General features: G+C 46.0%; 1 protein-coding gene across 2 annotated transcripts in view; it reads right to left on the minus strand.

The window, feature by feature from the left end:
- Positions 1-25385, minus strand: part of LOC138293502 (vitamin D3 hydroxylase-associated protein-like) — a 731360-nt gene that overhangs the window by 53571 nt on the left and 652404 nt on the right. For both annotated transcript variants that reach the window (XM_069232741.1, XM_069232740.1), the window contains exons 13-14: positions 13008-13116; positions 7871-8016 (exon numbers count right to left, since the gene is read on the minus strand). In XM_069232741.1, coding sequence (XP_069088842.1) covers positions 7871-8016; positions 13008-13116 — 255 coding nt within the window. The remainder of the gene's footprint in view (positions 1-7870; positions 8017-13007; positions 13117-25385) is intronic.

Below are 25385 nucleotides of genomic sequence, written 5' to 3' on the forward strand. Positions count from 1 at the left end.
CCACCATTTCAGAAATACAATTAATCATAACTGTTAGTTTTGTAGATTAAATCACCAAATTTGAAAATAATACAAAAGACAACAATCTTCCAAAAATAGAAAAAATATTCCTTAAAAATGCAACAAATATGAGCAATGAAATGAAATATCAATGTGAATTATAATAATAATCAACTGGCACCACTCAAAAGCAAAGCAATTAAAATATCAAAAACTGCATCAGGAAAACTGAAAAATCAAGAAAAATTAAAATTAAAAATTATTGTAAGTTATTTTCTTGAAACACAAATTAATCCAAAAATGATAGGTTCCAGGACCAATGCCAAACACCTATTGAAAAACAATACCCACCGAACACTTTAAATCCCACAGACATCACAATTTAATAATAAGTCATTCAAAAACACATACATTCAAAACAATTCAAGCAAACATCATATTGCAAAAACTGCAATGCAATAAAGGCCACCACACCTGACCAAAAAACCTACAATATCCTAACAACACCAAATAAAAAACAAAAACTAACCTATAATAACTAACCTAATCCTAAACACATACAGGTCAAAACCCCAAAATATATTATGTAAAAGTACCCATACCTGACCCGGAGTACAAAGCCTCAAACATCCCATAAATAACAAAGACATGCTAAACAATAAAGAATGTAGAAAAACAAAATGGTTGCTGAATGAACAAAAAAAATATAAACACTCCATAGAAAACAATGGAAAATAGAAATATATTAATTTTTTTTTTGTACTTTAACTTAACCCTTTAACATAAAATTATTTATGTTATTCTTCAGAAATTGAAAATAAAAGATACAGATTTGTTAAAAACAAAGGGGGTCATTACAACATTGGCGGTATAAGGCGCTTACCGCTGTGCAGAAGACCGCCAACACACCGCCGCGGCCGCGGAATACCGCCACAGCTATTATGACACACATCACGGAATCTGCCGAAATTCAGACACCCACACAATACCGCCACACCAAAGGTCAGCGATAAACATGCGGAAACAAATCCTCCACCAACACGCCCATGCTATTAAGACCCACGAATCCACGCTGCGGTCTTTCAACCGCGGTATTCCATTGGCGGTACACACCGCAGCGCTCAAAATACACACACATCTCCAAAACACCGCCACATTGGACAATTCCAAATACACACACCTGAGACACATACAAACAACACTCCCACACACCCAACACTATATAAAACACACACACAAATCACACACAAACCCCTACGACCAGAATTTCTGAGAGAAGGCCAGAGAGAGACAGCACAGAATAGAGAACCCCATCTCACAGAGGCACACTACACCATCACCAACATAACACCCACGCACAAAACACCACATACCACTACACTCACCACACTCATCAACACATACACCACCCAACACCTCACAAACACCACCCCATGCCACGCCAAAGACACCCCTGCTTCTCCGAGGAGGAGCTCAGGGTCATGGTGGAGGAAATCATCCGGGTAGAGCCACAGCTATTTGGCTCACAGGTACAGCACACATCCATAGCCAGGAAGATGGAGTTATGGCAAAGAATAGTTGACAGGGTCAACGCTGTGGGACAGCACCCAAGAAATAGGGAGGACATCAGGAAGAGGTGGAACGACCTACGGGGGAAGGTGCGTTCCACGGTATCCAGGCACCACATCGCGGTACAGCGGACTGGCGGCGGACCCCCATCTCCTCCCCCACAACTAACAACATGGGAGGAGCAAGTCTTGTCCATCTTGCATCATGAGGGCCTCGCAGGAGTCGTTGGAGGAACGGACACTGGTAAGTCAAATCTTAACTATCATATCCCCCACCCTACCTGCATGCTATCACACACCCACACCCTCACACCCTCCCCTATCACCCCAAATCCTCACTAATCTACCCATGACACCAACCACCCATCCCAACCCCAAGACCTGCATGACATAACTAAGCATGGATGCCCATCACTAAAGCATGCCCACTGCACAGACCCACAACACCCCCCAACCATCAGCACACAAGCCCCCACACAGGAATGCCTGCACTGGTGTACACGCACACCCAACCATTGCACACCATGAAACACACACATGCAATAATCATGTACTCATGCCCCCGCAGGAACCCGAAGGAACGTCACCACACCAGAGGGTCCAGACAACACCACTCCACCCCCAGAAGAGGCCCACAGTGACGACAGCAGCCCTGCCCTACTGGATCCTGATGACCAGCCCGGACCATTGTGGGCCTCCGGACAGTTGGTTCCCCTTGCCCAGCCACAGCCCAACACCGAGCTTCCACCCTCTGGGAACACCAGCACAGCACCCACCCAGCAGGACCAAACCTCCCTACCCAGGACAGGTCAATCAGCGGTGTGTCCACCACTACAGGGCACCCAGGGTAACCCAACACCCCAACAACAACAGGGACCTGGGGGCAGTGGTAGTGGGCACACGGTCCAGGGGACGGAGGCACAGCAACACAGGGGAACTGGGAGGGCTGCTGTGCGACATAGGGAGGACAGGCCAAGGGAACCTACTCTCCATGAGGCCCTATCCTCCATCATGGGAGCATACCACCACTCCCAGGAGACGATGGCAACGGTACTGGGCAAGTTGCAGGAGACCCTGCGTCTGCAGGAGGAGCAGTATTTGGGGTTCAGGGAGGAGCTCAGGACCATCGGCTCTGCCCTGGGCACCATTTTAGGGGTGCTGACGGACATTCAAAAGACCTTGAGGGACACCGTGGCACTCCAAGGGGCCCCTGACACTAGCCAGGACGATGAAATGCCCACCACCTACGCCGGCGCTAGTGGACAGGACGCCCCGCTACAGTACCAACACACCAGCACCCCACCCCCTGCAGATGGACAACCACCATGAAAGTGGTCCCTGAGATCCAGGAACAGGACAGAGCAAGATGGCAAGACCCCCGCCAGGAAATGAGACCACCCTGATTGTCCCCCCACTGTCCCACTTTGTCACCCTGTCCAAATCGAAACTGCCCCAGCTCCACTTCCAATGGCCAGATGTACAATGTATCTGTGAGACTAATAGACTGGACTCTGCCATGGACATTCTTCCACCATAACCCATCCCCATTTCACAACCCTGTATTGCTGTATGACTGACTCCCTGTTGTCGTTTTCTTCTTCATCAGCTTCATCCTCATCACTGTCCACAGGCTCCACAGGCTCCACCGCTGCTACAACACTGTCATCTGGATCATCCTCCTGCAGAAAAGGCACCTGGCGTCGCAATGCCAAATTATGGAGCATGGAGCAGGCGATGATGATGTCGCACACCTTCTTCGGTGAGTAGAATAGGGACCCACCTGTCATATGGAGGCACTTGAACCTGGCCTGGGTGCGTTCGATCACCCTCCTAGTCTGCCCATGGGCCTCATTGTACCGTTCCTCTGCCCTGGTCCTGGGATTCCTCACTGGGGTCAATAGCCAGGACAGGTCGGGGTAACCAGAGTCCCCCAATAGCCATACACAGTGCCTCTGGAGTTGACCCATCATATCAGGGATGCTGCTATTCCGCAGGATGTAGGCGTCGTGCACTGAGCCAGGGAACATAGCATTTACCTGCGAGATGTACTGGTCTGCCAAACACACCATCTGGACATTCATGGAATGATAACTCTTCCTGTTCCTGTACACCTGTTCACTCCTGCGGGGGGGGGACCAGAGCTACATGGGTCCCATCAATGGCACCTATGACGTTGGGGATATGTCCAAGGGCATAGAAGTCACCTTTCACTGTAGGCAAATCCTCCACCTGAGGGAAAATGATGTATCTCCTTACGTGTTTCAGCAGGGCAGACAACACTTTGGACAAAACGTTGGAAAACATAGGCTGGGACATCCCTGATGCCATGGCCACTGTTGTCTGAAAAGACCCACTAGCAAGGAAATGGAGCACTGACAGCACCTGCACGTCAGGGGGGATTCCAGTCGGATGGCAGATTGGTGACATCAGCTCTGGCTCCAAGTGGGTACATAGTTCCTGGATTGTGGCACGGTCGAACCGGTAGGTCACGATCAAATGTCTCTCTTCCATTGTCAACAGGTCCACCAGCGGTCGGTACACCGGCGGATTCCGCCATCTTTCAATATGTCCCAACTGACGGTGCCTAAGAAGGACAACAGCGAAGAAACTGTCAGCATTCCTCCAGGTATATACCCACAGTCACACACAAGACTACAACAGACAATTAACCCATCCGGGAAATGTTTTGAGTGTAGGCCTCGGTATGTGTTACGCAGTAGTAAATGAAGCCATGTGGGCCCCTGAAATGGCGGCTGTCTGACCTCTAAACTGGGACAATGGAATTGTGGGGTAACTGCGCTGGTGTTGGACACCGTCGCGGTAGGCGGTCGTAGAGCGCGGCGCATTGCTGCATTGGTTAACATTGGACCCTATGGGTCCCAGGAGCCAATGAACAGGTGCGCTGGCGGTGATGATGCGCACCGCCGCGGACGTCACCGCCGCGGACGTCACTACCATTTTCTATCTGTTGAATCACTAGATACCTGACCTTCGACAGGAGAGGACCTACACTGCCAGTGCTGCTGTGACCTCGGTCTGGAAGAGACGATGGCTGCTGCGTCTGGGGAAAGGGCCCCTGCCTTCACATCGGAGGAGTTGGAGAAACTTGTGGATGGGGTCCTCTCCCAGTACACGCTACTCTACGGTCCTCCAGAGCAACAGGTTAGTACACAGGGAGCACGTTGTATGGGCTATGCTGGGTGGAGAGGGCTTTGTGGAAGAGGGAAGGGGGCTGAGTACATAGAACAGTTATGCATGGGGATGAATGGGCCACATGGACAGAGTTGGGAGGGGGCCACTCACATTGACGGTGCAGTAGGTAATGACTGTTCCTCTTCCCTTGTGCATGTCATGTAGGTCAGCGCCCACCAGAAGAGGGACATTTGGCGTGCCATCGCCAAGGAGGTCCGGACCCTAGGGGCCCACCAGAGACAGGGCACCCACTGCTGTAAGAGATGGGAGGACATAAGCCGCTGCAGCAAGAAGACGGTGGAGGCTCAGCTGGGGATGGCCTCCCAACGTGGGAGGGGTGCCCGTCGCACCATGACCCCCCTGATGTTCGGGATCCTGGCGGTGGCCTACCCGGAGTTGGATGGGCGCTTAAGGACATCACAGCAGACACAAGGGGGTGAGTACAACCTCATTCAGCTGACTTTGCGTGCAGTGGAGGGGTCTGGGTGGGGGAGGTGGCCTGTGGGTGTCCCTAGGCCAGGGCGAGTTAGGTAGGCAAGGCCCCTCCGTAATGTAGGCCATGTGGCACTCTACTCCAGCTCAGAACAGAGGCAAGTTGATGTATAGTTGCCCCTTTGCCATCCATGTGCGCAGATTTCTACCATTGCCATGTAGGCCATATCCCCGAAATTGCATGTGCAGAGGGCAGGAGCACGGCGTAATGCATGGGGCTGCTGCGTCTGTCTTGTCCGCCAACGGTAGCGGTATGCCATGCACTAAAACTCTCTTTCTTCTGTCTCCCCCCCCTTTCCTGCTCTCCCTGTCCTTTTGTACATCAGCATCATCAGGCGGAGGTACAGTGGCACCGAAGCACGAGGGAGCTGCATCCCACATGGCCATGGAGGGCCACACCACAGACTCTGAATGCACCAGTGGGACAGAGGGCAAGGGGAGCTTCCCGTCGGCCACAGGATCACCAACCAGCGACACGGACTCGTCCGCCGATGTGAGCTCCCCTGTGGTGGCAGCACCATCTGTGCGCCCCACTTCTACAGGTACAGCCGCCACCTCCCCTACCAGCACCGCCCTCCCAGCAGCCCCTCAGCGTGTGTCCCGTGCCCGCTCATCCAGGAGGGTGGGCATCACCTTCGCCCCAGGCGCCTCAGGCCCTGCCCCAGTCACCCCTGCTGCCCTCAGTGAGGAGGCCATTGACCTCCTCAGGTTACTCACTGTTGGGCAGTCTACCATTGTGAATGCCATCCAGGGTGTAGAACGAGAGTTGCAACACGTTAATGCATTCCTGGATACATAGGATATAATGGACTCGTAATACGGCTGGTGGTATATCCGTCAATTGACCGTCACTTTTGGGACGGATTAACACCTCCTCCAAAGTTGTAATAACCCCCTAAATGTTCTATGTTCACAATTGCGTCTTTGCAAAATGGACAAAGGGCTAGTTCATCCGTGTTTTGCTTCCACTTGCAGGTAAACCGGTCAACAAGCAGGATAGCCAACCTGAGTTTGATGTACAAAGTTCTAACTATTGATAATGGCATCCAAGTAGGGTTCAAAAGCAGAAATGGGTTTATGGTTAAAAACCCATGCATCAAGCTGTGAGGGTTTGAGCTTCTATGATATTGCTCTGCCATGTAACTCCAGAAAGAAGATTTTATAATGCCCCATTCCCCGTTATATAGATGATGGATTGCTCCAAAGACTTTCCACTCTTAAGGCCCAGAAGCAAGATTTTATTTGATACATCCAGGGTATGGAATATGACTTGCCAATGCCCATAATCTCTACAAGAGTGTTGCTGCATGGGGTTAGCTCAGGAGTGGTCCACAACCTAAATCAAAAAAGAAGAGGCTTTAGGGCAGTTAAGTCCCCTACCCTCGTAAACCCTGTATTAAAGAATAGAGGTGTGATAAGAGTGTTTTGCAGCAAGATGAACAATGATCTTAAGAAGCTATTCTCCTTAGTTGTCAACTCTTTCATGTTTCTAGAACCCCAAATTTCACCCCCCTAAAGTGTAGTGCTCTACGTCTTGCAGCAGTAGATCTCAATTTCTGGTAAGGCAGATCTTGGCACTGTGGCTTTATACTTCTTCGTAACTGCTGAAGATCTGTGTAGCCATACAGCTCCACTTTTTTGTTTGTGAGATTTCCAACAATATGTCAACCCTAATTCCAAGGTTATCAAATATTTCAACCTTTTGCAGTAAACAATGCTTCATCGTAAAACCACCTCTGAATGATTTGTGGGGGCTTAAAAATCATGTACTTGGTTTTCGATGTTTCACTTCCAGACCTCCAAGATCACAGAAATTGGAAAATGCATTTAAAAGACTCAGCAATCCTACAGGGGTTTGTGAAATTAAAAGGGTGTTGTCTGCAGAGAGCTGGTACAGGGGTACCTTCCAATTAGGGAAACCATGAATACATTTGCTAAGATAATTTAAATATAATAATTTATATGTAAGGAAAACAGAGCGGAAGCTAACACACACTCCGGTTGTACCCCTCTCTCTATGGGTATGTGTTCCGCGACCTCTCCCTAATCTCCCCACCTCACTTGTGCGTAGTTTCCTTTGTGAAGTCTTTTGAAGATTCTTAGCAAAAGTGGCTGCAAGCCCACTGACTCCAGTGTGCAGACATTGCCTGGAGTCAAGATCGAATGCCTCCTTTTGATCAACAAACCCCACATATAATTGGTCCTTGGTTAGCCTCAGGTATTTCCACATAATTAGTGTAAAGCGAAATATTTGCTCAATTGTGCTAACTTTAGTATGAAAGCCAGTCTGCAGTGGAAAACCTATCTGGGAATCAACCATCCAGTCCTGAAGTTTATCTAGAACTTGATGACAAATTACCTTCTGCAGGTTGTCAATCAGGCTGTTCTGGATATTTTTTACAATATTTAAAAAAACATGAAAGTAATATTTTTAGTTGTGATATGTATCATAATATGTTCTCTTCAATATTTTTGCAAAACACCCCAAGGTTTGATAACCCTGTTGTGCCACTGCCTGCTTCAAAGGAGTACAGTGATGCAAGTCAGGAATCAGAAGCTGTGCCCAGGTGAAGGGCTTGAGCAGGTCCCAGGAATTAAGACAATAGATAGACACTGACCTTTTTCGTAAGCCTGTCCCACTTGTCATTATAGCCACTGCCATAATTCTTCAACTGCTTCTCATCTTCCTCCGTCACTACACCGACAGGTACCACACCAGCAGGGAAGTTCAGGATATTGAATATTACTGTATAACAAACGAGAGCTGTAAAAGAAAGAGAAATAAACTACACAGTAAAGAAATTGCAAGTCCTACTTCGGTAAAAATGTAGTTACTGCAGATTAGATATTGTAGGACATAAAGCAGAAAGCTTTCTGTCTATGCAATAATCTGTGCACCAGTTTTATCCTGTGAGTAATAGAGCGGTGTAGTGCGGGAAATGGAAAAATGTACTATGGAAACAAAAACTTTGTGAGTGAGAGGAGAGCAAGCGGCAGAAAGGGGAGGCGTCTAAAGGAGAAGATTCACTCCATGGCTCCTGCAAGTAAAGAAAATGTGATAGGAAAGGCGTACATAACTTGTCACAAACAGACTGTAGTTGTTCATGGCACAGAAGGTTTAACAGTAGTGAATATACCTAAGGTGATTAATGCCATGGATTAATGCCATGCTCCTTGTACAATTTCTGGTTACAAGTTTGAATCATCAGAAAACGGCTCTAACAATTCAAGTGTTTCCTGTAGAGCACTGTCTGTAAATGTGGGTCACAAACTTCTGTTCCATACAAGAAAGCTCTGTGGGTTTATGCTTTTGTCTCAGAGATCCTTGTGTAACTTGCAGATCAAATGTTACAATCCAGTGGGTTATGCATCTCCTGCAAGCAGCAGCTTACAAATTGTAAGGTTTTAATTCAATCTGTACTTATTCTAAGGTTGATAACATGGGTTTCATTTGGTAGGCTACCCTAGCAGCCTGAATGTGAACTTGTGCTGCTGCATGTGTCCTGGTGCTAACGTATTAGACTGAGGTGCTGTAGGAATAACCTGCTAGTGGTCATGCTGAACTGAATTCTGACTCAAGAATAGCTTTCAGAGCCACTAACCAAGCGGTTACTACTCAATTCCAGTATTGAGAAATGGAGCATTGTTTACTGGAAACTGAAGTTTAGTACCAGCGAAAATCTGAGCAAAGTAAATTGTTCCCATAAACCCTGATTTATAGGAACTGGACCAATTTGGATTTTTTCATTTGTTCTACATATTTTAATTTAAAATGCAGCAAGGCTATGGGCCTGATTTAGAGTTTAGATATAGGGGGTCATTACGACATTGGCGGGCGGCTACCGCCGCCCGCCAAGCGGTAACCGCCGTGCGGCCGCCAATGCGGCGGCACTCCCGCGGCCCCCATTACGACATCCCCGCTGGGCCGGCGGGCGCAAACCAAGTTTGCGCCCGCCGGCCCAGCTGGGATGAGGCCGCAACATAGGAGCCGGCTCCTAATGGAGCCGGCGGTGTTGCGGCCATGCGACAGGTGCAGTTGCACCCGTTGCGCTTTTTACTGTCTGCTATGCAGACAGTGAAAAGCTGGCCGGGGCCCTGTTAGGGGGCCCCTGCACTGGGCATGCAGGGGCCCAGTGGCATGGGCAGTGCAGGGGCCCCCAGAGGCCCCAGGACACCCCTTACCGCCAGCCTCTTCTTGGCGGTGCAAACCACCAGAAACAGGCTGGCGGTAGAGGTGTCATAATCCCCAGGGCAGCGCTGCTTGCAGCGCTCCCCTGGCGGTTTATCACCGCCGGGGCTAAAACGGCGGGAAACCGCCGGCCCCGGCGGTGTGACCACAGCGCTTCCGCCGCGGTCTTAATAGGGCAGGAAGCACCGCTAGCCTGTTGGTGGTGCTTCCGTCATTTTAGCCCTGGCGGTCGGAGGACAGGGGCACTTGGTCACAAACGTGACAGATATCCCATCCGCTGTACTGCGATTACATTATACACTGTAAAAATAGTAACACGGCGAATAAGATATCTGTCACGTCTGTGACGGCGTAATCCATCCACAAAACTCTAAATCAGGCCCTATGTTTAAGGCAAAATCAGGTTGCTGCATCTTTCATTGTATCAATAGCAAACAGAGCATTTTTAATTACATGTTAATAATGGACCGTGATGATAAAAAAAGAGTATCATAGAAATAAAGCAAAAGATAGATTAGATTTAGTTTTTGCAAATATTTCACAATCTGCATCTGCCCTTTTTGGCCTGGTGAAAAAAATAATTGCCTAATACTAATATTAACAAAATCTGATTGCTTCATTACCAATCATGCCTAAAAATTAGTAAAAACTAATTAAGTTTCGTTTTATATTTTACAAACCATGGCATTATGGGTTTGATTTACTAGACTGGACATCATTGACAATGGTGGTAAGTTACGATGTTTATCGGGAAAACTCGTATGTGTACATGATTTACTGAAAAAAATACACTCATAGCAGCCAGAGTAGTCTAAACTGTTCGAGTTATTGGCTTATATTGAGAGTACATGCACTCCTAGCCTTGGTTATTTAGCTCTATGTGAGTTTTTAGGGATGTTGCTTCACAGAGAAAAGAGGATTGTCATTTAGGTGAATCAGGCCCAAATGGTTAGCAGTGGGTTGAGTTGGGAAGTAAAACCTCTGTTCATGTTGGAATGACCCTGAAGTACTAGTTTGCATGTCATAAGTGACTATTCCAGAGCAGGAATCACATCACTCTGTAAAGAACAAGGAGTGGAAAACCTGAGAAATGTTCTTATTTTGGATTAGGGAAAACCACTTATGGTTTGATAGAATTTCCATTCAAGAAACCTTGTTCAGTCTCGTAGTGGGTGGGGGGGAGGGGGGTGTGGGGGTGAGGTTTGAAGAGGAGAAGCAATGGTGGAAGAATTTCCTGCTTCACCTGTGGACAAAACAGTTCAGAATGAGTAGTACCTGCCCTGAATTTGATTTAAGAGTACCTTAGAAATTCTTTTTTGCATTGAAAACTTAGCTTTGCAGGGCATTTCCCCTCGAATATTAGCCAAAAGCTTTATATTTGCAGGTAGATGGGACCAGGAAAAACTAGGTGCGACTTTGCAACAAATGTGCAAACTTTTCAGATAATCATAGAACCTTGTAAGCTTTTTTAAATGTTGCAAGGATCATCTGACCTGGTGAGCGCTGTACAAATATGACAATCAACTTTGTACCACTGACATATTTTGAGTTTCATAAAGTTTCAAAGTATGGACGTAAAAACCCATCTATTTAGGCTAATCATGAGCTCTCATGGTTTGTCTTTACAGTGGTACTTGGCCACTCATGGAGCTTTTCTTTCCAGATGGTGAGCATTTCCTGAGTGGTACTGCAACACATAACCAATGTTTTGAAGCTTTGCAGAGTTTAAACATCAAGCCCGATCCCACTTGACCTGCTTCTGCTCCAAGCACAGAACTATAAACTTGCACTAGGATGAACCTTCAGTTTTAATCCAACTACCTGGACATGCAACTCTGCCACTTGCGATGCCTGTGTCCAGTAAGGCCTCTGAAATACACTCATTTGTTCACTACTTTCTATTTTTACATTAAAATGTAATGCTCTGGTTATTTGTAAAGTGACATTTTCCACTTCCCCATATTACCTGAAACCCTTAGCCATTTCACTTTATTTTTGCAACCTTTTTTAGTTACATTTTAATTTAATATTTTTTTTTTTTTTAAACTTGGAGTGGCGTCTTTAATTCTTTATCTGTACTGTTGAGTGGCTTGCCATGAAAGTATTTCACTTACTTTAACTGTGGATTGTCTTATTGCTCAGGTCAAGCCACTAAACGTGGGGTACATTTGCACCTGATGAAAGTGGTTTCTCTCTGTGGGTTCTAACCAAAACTGTGAATGCTATATCATACAGCCTAACCATCCTATTCCTTACACAGGATCACAATAATCTGCTGTCCTCTGGGCATCTGCATTTAGAACATCCCACAACATGCAGAATTGTCAGCTCTGCGTCTTTTGCCATCCCAAAAGAACCCACTGTAAACATTGTTATTCTTGGAAGCATCCGAATGGTCACCTCTTAAACCCTAACCATTAATAATCTTGAATACTTTACCACAAGTATCCAACATTGAACGATCTAAGGAATTACATGTTCTGTGCTCCTAATACTACTTGCCTGGAACGAGGAAACCCACATGCCAGGTGGAAAATGAAATTAAAATAGAAATATTGGGTTTCTTTGTATTTCAATAGATATGAGGATGCCACTTCACAAGAGGCAACACTTTTGCTAAGGGATGGGCACGAAATGGATTCGCAAGGATTTAGATAACTGACACTGAGAGATCTGCTCTCAAACCTGGAATTTAGACTTACTGTTACTCCAAAAATGGATAATCACCTATGATGACAACCAGAGCTTTACATGAGTCTTAGCCCATTTAGGTAATGGCCTTTCAAATACTAACACTTGACACATTAGACAGTACTTAAAAGGATTTATTTTCCATCTTCGTGTTTCACATCGGTAAACAATTTTGGTGCAGACCAGCTTCCTCTACAATGGCAGGAGTGTAATATTGCTGTCAGTACTCCAGTGTTAAAATATAGACATATCCACGTTTTGGATTGTTTGAACAATGTGCCTCACATTTAGCATTTCCCTGGGCCAAACTCTACATTGTTTTGGAATACAGTGTACTCAAATCTGCTTCATAATGCAGGCCCTCTCTTATGCATAATTTCAGGGGCTCTTGCTAAAAGGTGTGTAGGCCCCTGCAAATTGTAGTCCTTGAGTACAGTATGGGGAAGAACAGTCTATGAAGTGAAGGGTGGCTGATGAATCGTGTGCACATTAATGAGTGGGCCTATAGAATGTAAGAGTGTAAATCAGAGATAGCTGATGCAAAAGTAACATAAACCACTTGCCATAGCCTAGCACATTGTAGTTGTTTGCCGTGCATTCTCGAAATCAAAATTGAGTAGATTGCTCATCCACTATATAGGAAGGTTTTATAACTATTAGTAAAAAATACAGTAAGATTACTACTAAGTCATAGTAAGAGGAGCCAAACAGAGCTGGACTTGTGATACCCCCCACCCCCGCACTCGCTCTCTGACCCACCTTTAGCCCCTGCCTCCCAAAATGAACTTCCAATAAGAGCTGGTAAAAGAAAACATTTTTTGGCCTCATAGCACATAGAAAAAAACATGAAAGTTTGCCCCCAATTGATACACTACCAAACAGACGTCCAGGGTACCCGATATTAAAAGCAGGACCCAACATTGGACAAAGAAGAACATCCAACTCCAGCTTCTTCCATTCTGCAATAAACTCCTGTTTGTAGTCCTGTATAAAAAAGGAAAGAATCGAGTGAGAAAATGCAACACAAGCTAACACATGTAACACATTGCTTTTTTACATTAGGTGATAATAGCTTATAAGCATGTGCACTGGTTTCCAGATTTGTATCAGGGACAGGTATGTAGCTACCACAAATTATGAAAAAGAGCTCCACACACAAATTCATAGTCAAAAACTAAACTCATGCATGCCTCTTGCATAAAGGCTAACTCCCAGAAACCTACTTACAATTCAATACACCTATCACTCTCACATATATCATATGTCCAAGAATTACTTCTCAGCACATCAGTGTGAGCACATTTAAGACCTAATTATGAGTTTGGACCACAAAACTCATGGGGAGAACGCCACCACCATGGCAGTGGCATTACCCCCAAGCAAATTACAATGTTACCGCCGTGCTACCCCTGGAAACATTGTAATATGTGTTCCCGCCGGGCTGCCCAGTGGGAACAGGGCTTCAATATGGGCCTCAGCCCCTTTAAGGGCGACAGTGCGATTTCCGACAGTGCTGGGCATCGGTGCCAACGGCATGGGCAGTGCAGCCACCGGCCTTTCCATGGCAGTGCAAATGCTAATTAAATGCTGGCAGTAAGTGCTGTTGTAATCCGCCAGGCGGCTCTGAGTTATGATTGTGCTCTAGGCTCTGCTAACCAGTCACAGAGCAAGTGGTCTGGATAAAAGGTGTATGGTAATTACACCTAATTACAATTGGTGCTGACAACCTACCTGGAAGTCCCTAGTATATGGTAAGGCATGTAAGTTTAGAGGCCCAGTTATTTAATGTGCCCTGCTGTAATTTCAAAAGTCAGTCCAGCCTTGCAGGCTGCTTTAAAAATAGAATTATATGTAAATTTAACTTTGGAATTACAGGTACTTCCAAAGTCTTAAACTGCCTTATTTTTACATAAAGGTCATCCCTATTGTCTCCCCTAGGTGCCCCGAGTGTAGGTTTCTTGCAACTATAAGCAGGGACAATATAAAAGATTATTTATGTGCACTGGTGAAGGAAAAAACACCTTATTACATTCTTCCTCATTGTAGTGGATTCATAGGCTAACATGGAAGACTAAAATTAATAAAGTCTTACTTGATATGAGAGAGCAAAATATATAATTCAAGATGTAAAATTAATAGTTAAGATACATCCAACAACTTGCGAATGTTACGGAAAGAGTTTTAGACGTTATGTAAAGTTAAGCATGTAGCAGCCTCAGGCTGATTGATAGGCTGGCCAGGCTGCCTTGATGAGCTGTGAAGTAGGCTGGGCTGAGACAAATGAACAATCTGGTGGGAGGAGAACTGCAATAGCTGATGCTATAGCAGGAAGTGGGCTGGGTGGCCAAACTGGTCTTCAAAGGAAGGAAAGTTAGCTGGAACAGAAACCACACCTCCACCATTTCCTGTAACCCCAGCCAGAAGGGAGCCCTGGTAGTTTCTATTAAGAGAGGGGCTGGATGGGGAGTATTAGGGAAAGTTAACCACACCTGTATGTTGGATTAACCAGATTTTCAGCTCCAGAAGATATATTCGCCATTTTGGATTTGGGAAAAACAAGTGCTTTCTAGGAAAGAAATATGCCACGCTTTGGAGGAATATATATCTTGGAGTGGCACCCTATACCCCATTGGTCAGGGATGCACACCTGCTTATCACCAGAATCATGGGTAAATATGTGAAAGCTGCCCAGCAACTCAGATCCCTGCCTTGAAAATATGAGAAGGAGAATTGCCCTGCTGGACCCTTGGACTCCACAAAAGTGGATTGTATTCTTAAGGACTGCACGTGCTGCACACTTTGGTGTTTATGCCAAAAAGGACTTTGCCTTGCTTTGGAAGTGGATGAAGTGGACTTCCTGAAAGCACCAGGTTAAAAGAACACCACCTGCATCATCTCCACCAAGAGGAACCCAGCTGACCACCTTCAGCTAGACGTTTAAGGATTTGGACAGGTGTATTGTGGGAGTGGTAGTCCTGACACCCCAAGGAGCAACTCAGAGACTCTCGAACCTTCGATTTCAGGTTTGACTTGCTGAAGCTCCATCTATGAGACTTCCAAGAGTTGACCATGGTCTCGAGGTGGATCAAGCCATCATCTGGGATTCCAAACCCGGTCTGCCAAAGAAACCCGCTCGACATCAAGAGAAAAATCTCTGAAAAAAAGACTAAGGACCTGATTTAGATATTGGTGGACGGATTACTCCTTCATAACAGTGACAGATATCCCGCATGCCAAAATCTAAATCCCACTATTGTGAGCATGTCTGATCTTATTAGGTTTCTTGCTTTTAAATTATAAAGGGACGCATTAGAGGTTTGATGGACCTTTGATGGACGCTTAGAGTAAGTCCCACCTAAAGACTAAATTTCAATACAATTCATCAATAAATATCCATCAGCAACATCAATAATCTTTGATTCAATAACATCACACACCATGACCCCTTTGGCCATGAATAACCACACCTTTATGTAAATGTTAGAATATTTATGTCCCTATATTAACAACTCTAATATCATGTAAATCAATCTCAACACAATCGGATACACCTATAAGAACAGCACTGTTTGACCAAATCTTCTAAAGAATCTCAATTTAACTAAAGCATGGAATGCTACACATTCAAGAGAAACAGTACAAATCAATAGCAATAACAGCTGGGCAATAGAAACAGCATACACTTAAGTTCAGCAACTGAGTAATGTAAATTATTTGTTCATTGCAACCTGTTAGCCCTTACTAACCCTCTAATTAGCATTAGCATGTTGGACTTCATGCGAAAATAATTTTGTCAACACAAATGTAGAAAACATCTAGCTAAGACTCTTAACAAAATAGCGGTTTGTACCTAGAAACAAAAGACAATATTACAACAAGAACATTAGCAATTGGTATACCTCTTCTCAATATGGATCAGCAAGCTGACATCGTCTTCGTCAGTTGGGGATCCATTCGTCAGCATCAGCATCGAAAGGAATGGCGATGAAAGGAAAATGGTTCAGAAAAGGGGACTCTAAGCTCTCTGAACCATTGGGAAAGCAAAGTCTAAAGGATCAGCATTCGGCATCAAGAGTTTAAACAATAAAGTTAAAGACAGAGGTGGTCATTATGACCCTGGCGGTATTACTACCGCAGGGCCAAAACGACGGGAGCACCGCCAACAGGCTGGCGGTGCCTCCCGGCATATTATGACCGCGGCGGTTGCGCCACGGTCGCACCGCCGGGGCCGGCGGTTTACCGCCACAATGGCCCCGGCGGATGTAATCCGCCAGGGCAGCGCTACTTGCAGCGCTGCTCAGGGGATTACGACTCCCCGACCGCAAGCCTTTTTCTGGCGGTCTGAACCGCCAGGAAAAGGCTGGCGGTACGGGGAGTCGTGGGGCCCCTGGAGGCCCCTGCACTGCCCATGCCACTGCCATGGGCAGTGCAGGGGCCCCCTGACAGGGCCCCATGCGGCTTTTCACTGTCTTTCTGTTGTTCAAGTTAAAGAAGTATTTAGGTCAAGCCTGTCTTTTTGCCTGTCCCTGATTACTATTTCATGAGAACTGCCAGGTGCAGAAACCTCACATTTCATTGTGCCAATGCTGTGAATGCTCCAGTGTTGAGACTTGGTGCAATATTACCTGAGGTGAGAAGTATCACATTGCTGTGTCTGAAAAGCAGCCTGACAAGACAACAACCACAAACTGCGTCTGCTTTCCCAGTTCTAGAAAATTTTAATAAAAGTGGGACTCGAACCACTCCACTTTATTCCAGTTTCAAGTTCTTCGTGACGAAGGAACAGTGTGTTCCACAGAGTACTTAAAGGACTGCAGTCTGGTGTCTACCACAGGTGAGGGGACGGGCATCACTTGAAGTCTTCACTTTTTTTTGGAACAGCTGACGGTTGGCCTTGTGCCTTGAAGCCAGAGAGAGTAAGAGAGTGCCTGCTCCCACAAGACAAGAGGTTGTCCCTGAGGAGAAGCCCAAAATATTCCTGGACTGAAGTAAACCTTGAGAAAGAAAATTGCCTGAAAGAGGGAAGCCAGGAGTGACCCATGCTGCAGTGCATATCCCATACATTATCCGCAGTTGCTGTGAGAACTGCATGAACCTCCTCATGCCGTGACTGCTGAGCTGCATGAATCCTGCACTGGCCTGGGCTGGACTGCAAGTGCTTTGTGGTGTGAATCTTGCACTGACCCATGTTGAGCTGTAATTGCATTTGCCATGCTGCATGACTTCTGCATTGGCCGTGTAAGTACCAATCTGCCATGCTGCATTAGTCCTGCATTTGCGCCTGTTGGGCTGCAATTGCAGTGCTATGCCTACATAAATCTTGGCCCCAAAATAGGCTGGCATTACTGAGAACTCTGAAGACAGCTGCCCAAGGTCCGCTAACAGCCACCTGTCAGCACATGAGAGGCGAAGCACAAGAAAGGATGAGGGCTGCATCTGGTCTCCTTTGTGACCACCCCTAAGACAGCCTGCTGTTACTAAAGTCCTCTGTCTGTAGTTTAGGCCAAACTGCTGTAACAAGCTGAGGTGTGTGCAATGCCTCGAGACTGTTGTCTACCTGCTACAACACTGGGGGTAAGAATAAATGAGGACTGAATATGTATTTGAGCTTTAGGGTAGCAAATCTGCACTTGTGTTTACTTTATGTGCCTGCCAAGGCTGCTAGGGGATTGCCATCACTAGGGTTGCTTGGGTAGGACAGTACAGAGAGAAGGGGGGCTGTAGAGATCACAAGGTAATGGTGACCAGGGATATTACTGTGAGTACTTTAATTTGTGTAATATGTAGCAGTGCTGTGTGTTTAAAAGTACTTTCATTTTCCAAAGACAAACACTAGCTAGATCATTGAGGTATTGTGTGTTAAATGAATGTGGATTTCTGAGCTTGTACCCTCAACACTACCTTCCCTGAGACGCCTGTGTCTAATCAACCTCACAGCCCCGAGACTCAACTGAAGTAAGGTTATTTTTTGGTTCAGTTTCCAGAACCATAGTCGTACAGATCCCAGGGCCTGACAATTTCACATGACCTCAACAACCATGGTTGAAGCCTCTGCCATGAACACCAAATGCGATCTTCCACGATAGACAGCACAATTTTGTAAATTGAACCCAGTGACACAGGCTAATTTGACAATGCTAATCATAGGTCTACATTATATACCACAATTTAGTTCAGTATGTGGAAAGTCTAGGAAAACTGATTTAAGGCATTGGTCTCGGACTAGATTACCACATGTGGTTGTCACCCAGTTCTATCAGATTTCTTTCCTAAGGCACAATAAGAAGCAGAAGACTTTTTTACTCAATATAAGTAAATTGCAGGTCACCTTTTCCTGAAATCTAATAACAAACAAAACGTACTACATAATTAAAAAAGTTGCTCCAGTTTTTTTAAACTACTGTTTGGACAATATAGTCATGTGTTACAACATGCCTCATGACTCAAGACACATAGCTCTGATTTGATAACACTGGTAGAGATCCAGCAACCTGAAGAAGAGGTACAAAACACCGTCGCGGCTGGCAACTCGGCAAAGTGGCGGGGTGGGGTTGGTGAGAAGCAAAAATAAATAAAAATAAAATAATATTTAAAAAAATAAACTTACCTAGTCGCCTGCCTCACTCCAGGTTCCCAGCCTTCCCTGCGCCAATCATGACGCTGCTCTAAGCAGCGTTACGATTGGCTGGAGAGCCCTGGCTGGGCAAGCCAACACAGACTGGGAGCCTGGGCCGGCTCTCTACAACTCAGCAACACAGTGTCATTGTGCGCATGTGTGTATAGCTGTCCCGAGATGGCGGGCCAAATATACATGCGCATTGACAGGAGTGATGTGTGCACTCCCCTCAGTGCTTGTCACCCACATGGCCCGACCCCTTTAAAAATAAAACGATAATAAACAGAGTTTATTATTGTTTTATTTCTAAAGATTTGCAGCTCCTGCTGCTGCTGGCGGGGGCGATGCTCCTACCCCCTAACAGAAGAGCCGCCCCTGACAAAACAGTGAGATTCTATCCAAAAGCACGGAATTCCTGGCAAGGACTGAATACAAATGTAGGAAGTTAAGGAATTCACACTTGACCAAAAACTCACTAAAGTGGAGAAGGACAGGACGAATTTCAAGCTAGAGATGATCTACCGCTACCCAGTGCTTGAAATGGAAAAATTAAAGTGCAGGTACTCAGCGCCAGAGTACCTGCTTGTTTCCGATAAGTGCTGGTACTCTCCAATTAAAAGTATTACGTTTTTCTTGAAATGTGCCGGTACTCTCCCTCTCAAAATAAAAAAGTGCCGGTACTCAGTACCGGACAGTACCGGCCCATTTAAAGCACTGCCGCTACTTAAAGAATGTATAGTCTAGAACTGAAGCAACTTGATCACTGATAGACTAAAGAATATTCGTACAACTTTTTGTCTCGTTGTCTGAGCCCTTATAATCAGAACTGAGTCAAAACAAAGATGCAACACAAGGAACAACTGCAACATATGCTGTGCCTTGTAGCCAGTAATAGATTACTCCAACCCATACTATTTCTGATGCATGAGAACAAATGGCATTGTTAACCAAAAGCCTTTATTTAGTCCCTTCTTCACTACTGACTTTGTGAAATTGAAGATAGAATTGATTGAGTTTTTGACAGAAAATCTGACTGCAAGTCAATTTCCAGGAAAAGGAGCTCCACAAAAACTAAGAATTGTCTCTTCTATGGAAAATGTCATCCTCTGTGCCACCAAACTCTGAGATACCCGAATATTCACATTTGAAAAAAGAGTTCTTTCGGCAATCAGTCGAATGAAGGGGAAGTCAAAACACTACAAATCAAGTTTATCCAAACCAGTGATGGAAGCTTTTTTCAGAATTAAAATAAAACACCTAGTTAATTATAAAACCTGCTGACAAAGGAGGCACAATAGTGGATTTGAACAAAGATGAATAACTCTCACAAAAACTCTGTCAATTGTCACTACAGAAATCTCTCACCACTTGGAGCGTGCTTTAATAGAATGTTGGACTGGGCCAAAACAAGTCACTGACAAATCCAGTATGAAATCTGCTTCCCAAAATACATAAAAGTCCCAACATTCGCACGGGAAAACAGATTGTCTTTTTTCGATAACAACAATTTCCAAAACCATGGATTTCTTCTTGAAAACCATACCCAAAAGCCACAAAGTCACAAATCCAGGCTATTACCGACTTCATCAATCTCATAGAAGGGATGTCATTAAACATGGAGAAACACATTTTGGTTATGTTGGATGTAGTTTCCCGAAACACGGCATTCTGCAGGAAAGTGCCTTAGAAATCATCAAACTACGTGACTAAAAGAGAAATACCCCACCGGATACCCCCTGAATTTGGCTACAGTACTACTCACAAGGAACTTTTTTCCTGTTTAATGGAAATTTCTACTTAAAGGCTAAAGGGACTGCAAAGGGCCATCCTTTTGCTCCAGAATATGCTATCCTCTAAATGGCTGAATACGAGGAAAGGTTTCTCTATAACAAAAATCCTATAGCAGAAATTATAATCTTCTAGTACTAATATATAGATACTATTTTCACAGAAGGGAAAAGCGAGGGGCTATGCTCCATTATCACAAAGCACACAAGTAATATCCCTGGCTTAACACTTCAATTACCATTTACTGATATTAAGCATGATCTATGTAGGTGCCTGACATATGCTAATATTGTGAGTTTACTCTTCCATTATACATGCTGTATCCTGTGGGCCTGTTGGCCGGATTGCTTATAAAACTTAATAAAATGTGTTATTTAAAAAAGAAAACATGGTATGTAAGTGTCATCAACTTTGCCCCTCAACAAACTAGTTTAAAAAGATCATAAATCACAACTGGCACATGCTGGCTATGCTTACAACATCTATACCATGTCCAAACTCTGCACTGAAGAAGAGGAGGAAAATTAAGGACTATTTGTCCCGGTTCACAAACCCATTAATCAGAGTTTAGTCTTACCACTAGCGGTCTAGCATTTCTAAGTTATTTTTTTTTTAAAAGTTGTCATGTGGTAAGGACCCTCATGATTAATGCCACTGATCCATTATTTTTCCTTTTGTAATACAAAATATCTTACCTACTGTATTCAATGTCCTGGTGGTTTTGGCTTACATCAGAGAAACTACACAGGCTGTCAAGAGAAGAATTTTTCAGCACCAGTCCCCAAGTCCGATGTAGGATTGAACATGCTCCACTGCTGGAACATTATTTGCAACACAGATCTTCAATCGGGGAGATTAAATGGTTTGTCATTGTGATGATAAAACATTCTATCTGACACAACAACTGTGACAGTCTTCCATCACAAAGGGAAAATGTTAGAAATGGGGTCTTTGGTTGGCAGTCAGGTTACCCCCTGTCCAAGCAAGGACCCTCACTCTAGTCAGGGTAAAAGAGAATCACCCTCAGCTAACCCCGGCTTACCCCCTTAGTAGCTTAGCACGAGCAGTAGGCTTAACTTCAGAGTGCTGGGTGTAAAGTATTTGTACTAACACACACAGTAACTTAATGAAAACATCACAAGATGACACAACGCAGGTTTAGAATAATTAGAAATATTTATCTAAACGAAACAAGACCAAAATGACAAAAATCCACAATACACAAGTCAAGTTATCACAAAAAATGCAAAAAGAGTCTTCATGTAATTTGAAACACACACTAACACTGTTAGCATGAAAATGTACCTTGGGCGCATCAAAAATAACCCCGCACAGGCGAGTGTGCATCAAAAAGGGCTTGCAATGAGTTGATTTCACTCATGAGCGAGACCTTGCGTTGTTTCTTCTTTCGTCGGGTCGGTGTGCATTGTTTCTTCTCTCTGCAGGATAGTGATGCGTCGATCTGGTCAGCACTCTAGAGTCCGGGCAGGCCTTGTGTCGTTTTTACATGCCCAGTGGTGTTTGCGTCAGAAATCCAGCCTCAAGATGATCCGAAAACCACGCAGCGCGGGTTGCGATCTCACCAGCCTTTGTCAGCGATGCTGTTTGTCGCTTCTCCAGCTCGGGCGTCGATCTTCGGGTCGCGTTGCAGGCGAGCGTCAATTTTCAGCCCCGAAGCTGGCGGCGTGTCAATTTTTCAGCTGCAGATCGGAGTCGAGTCGATCTTTTCCCCGCATGGCGGTTAGTGCGTGGATTTCACCACACATAGGCCCTCATTATGACATTGGCGATAAGTTTCGCTTACCGCCATGCCGACTGCAGCCAACATACCGCGGAGGATAACCGCCAAGCATATTATGACACACACATACCAATCCGTCACTATACAGCCACACACACAAGTCCGCCAGCCCAAAGGTCGGTGATAAACTGGCGGTATCCAAACCCACACCGTTACACCAACAGAAGTACGCCCACAACATTATGACCCACGAATCACCGCGGCGGACATTCAATGGCACTAAACCATTGGTGGTACATACCGCAACACTCAAAATACACACACACATACAAAACGACACCACATTGGACAATTCAAACTACACATACACACACCACACCCACACCACTATTAAACACCCCCCATCCCTTTACGACTAGAAAGCATTGCCACCAGAGAGAGATACAGCAAGAGCACCCACACAACCAGAGCCACATAACACCATCACCCATACACCATCCACACACCTTACATCACACAACCCAACACATCACCCCACACACCCTCACTCACACTACTCACACTACACCCATGGCACCGCAACAACACCCCAGGTTCTCAGAGGAGGAGCTAAGGGTCATGGTGGAGGAAATCATCTGGGTAGAGCACAGGTGCAGCAGACATCCATTGCTAGGAAGATGGAGCTATGGCGGAAAATCGTGGACAGGGTCAACACCGTGGGACAGCACCCCAGAACAAGGGATGACATCAGGAAGAGGTGGAACGACCTACGGGAGAAGATGCATTCCGTGGCAGCAAGACACCAAATAGCTGTACAGAGGACTGGTGGTGGACCCCCACCTCCTCCCCGACAACTAACAACATGGGAGGAGCAAGTCTTGGCAATCATGCATCCTGAGGGCCTGGCAGGAGTAGGAGGAGGACTGGACTCTGGTAAATCAACTCTTTACTACTTCCCCCCCTACTTGCATGCCATCACAAACCCCGCCCCTTACCCTCACTCCCATCACATCACCACCTCTCACATACCCCTCCATCACAACCCACTCATCCCAATACCAAGTCCTGCGTGCAACACCAATGCATGGACACCCCTCACAGACCTGCATGGATACCTATCACCACTGCATGCACACTGGAGAGAATCACCTAGCCCACCAAATACCAACTCACACAAAGGCTAATCTGCCAGGGCAACAATAACCATAGAGGGCATTACGCCCATGCACAATATGGCACACGCAGAAACAATAACACTGCATTTACATCCCCACAGGTCCCCCAGCCAATGAGAAGAGGTGCCAGCAACATCCAGCCCCCCACGATTAGGCCCACAGTGATGACAGCAGTTCTGGATGCCTGGATCTGGATAACCAACCTGGCCGGTTGATCTCCGGACAGTCGGTTACCCAGGCACAGTCACACACCACCATAGAGCCTCCCCCCTCAGGAAACACCACCACAGCACCCACCCAGCGGGCCCATACCTTTGTCCCCAGGACACGTCAATCAGCAGTATGTCCACCACTACAGGGACCCCAGACCACCCCACAAACACAGGACGATGAGGGACCTTGGGTCAGTGGGCACAAGGTCCAGGGGACAGAGGCACAGGACAACAGAGAAGCTGGGAGGACTGCTGTGTGAGAGGGGGAGGACAGGCCAGGGAACTGACTCTACAGCAGGCACTCACCGTGATCCTGGGAGCATACCAACATTCTCAGGATATGCTGGGCCAGATACTGGACAAGTTGCAGGAGAACATGTGGCTGCGGCAGGGACAGTATCAAGGGATCAGGGGGGACTTGAAGGACATCAACACCACCCTGGTCACCATTGCAGGGGTGCCGGCGGACATGGCCAACACTATGAGGGAGGCAGTGGCACACCACTGTGCCCCTGACACTAGCCAAACCGATGAACAGCCCTCCACCGACGCTGCCGCTAGTGGACAGGAGGCCCCGCCAAAGGACCAACAGGCGACCAGCACCCCTCTTCCTGCAGAAGGAGAACCACCCCGCAAACGTTCCCTGCGATCCAGGCAGAAGCCAGAGACTATTGCCAAGACCCCCGCCAGGAAATAAGACTCTCCTGATTGTCACCCTTGTGTCCCACTTTGTCACCCTGTCCATCTTGAACTGCCATTGCTCCCCTTGGACAATGCACCTGTGATACAATAGACTGGACTCTATCCTGGACTTTCCTCCACCATCACCCCAGCCCATTGCACATCCCCCTCTACTTCTTAGCACTTAAATAAACACCCTTTGAAAAAATACAAGTATGGAGTATGTCAAATGATTTAAGTATGTATTTGTTTAACAAGGTTTAAACATTGCAATTCAACTGTACAGTAATGTATACATAGGAATGACCTGTAGTTGGCTGCAGTCAACACACCAGGAGCGATAGTGGGGCACAAATATCTGCAAATAGAGATGTCAAAGGGTACAGTGAGTGCCCATAGAAGCGGAATCAGCCTGCCAGTGACAATGTCAAACACAAAACTGTCAATTAAATGTGAAGTTACACTGTCTTACCTGTGTAATTGGAAGTAGTGACGAATGACTGCACTTCTGTTGTCCTCATCCTCTGCCTCCTCATCTTCACTGTCCACAGGGTTCACTGCTGCCACACGGCCATCTCCAGCCTCATCCTTCTGCAGAAAAGGAACCTGGCGACATAAGGCAAGTTTGTGCAACATACAGCATGCCACAATGATCTGGCAGACCTTCTTGGGTGAGTAGTACAGTGATCTACCTGTTAGATGGAGGCAACGAAACCTGGCCTTCAGGAGGCCAAAGGTCCTCTATATAATTCTTCTTGTGCCTCATTGTAACGCTCCTCTGCCCTTGTCCTAGGATTCCTCACGGGGGTCAGTAGCCATGAGAGGTTGGGATAAACAGAGTCACCTGCAAATATCGTGGGACACTGTTAGACACACACTAACCATTAGGGCCCACACCATACCCATACACCAACATATACTGGGTGGGAACCAAGGCTGACCTATTAGCCACACCCTGTGCCACTGGAGTTGAGCCATCACATATGGGATGCTGCTATTCCTCAGGATAAAGGTATCATGCACAGACCCAGGATACTTTG

The sequence above is a fragment of the Pleurodeles waltl genome, chromosome 4_2 (genome assembly GCF_031143425.1).
Source record: "Pleurodeles waltl isolate 20211129_DDA chromosome 4_2, aPleWal1.hap1.20221129, whole genome shotgun sequence".
Lineage (NCBI taxonomy): Eukaryota > Metazoa > Chordata > Amphibia > Caudata > Salamandridae > Pleurodeles > Pleurodeles waltl.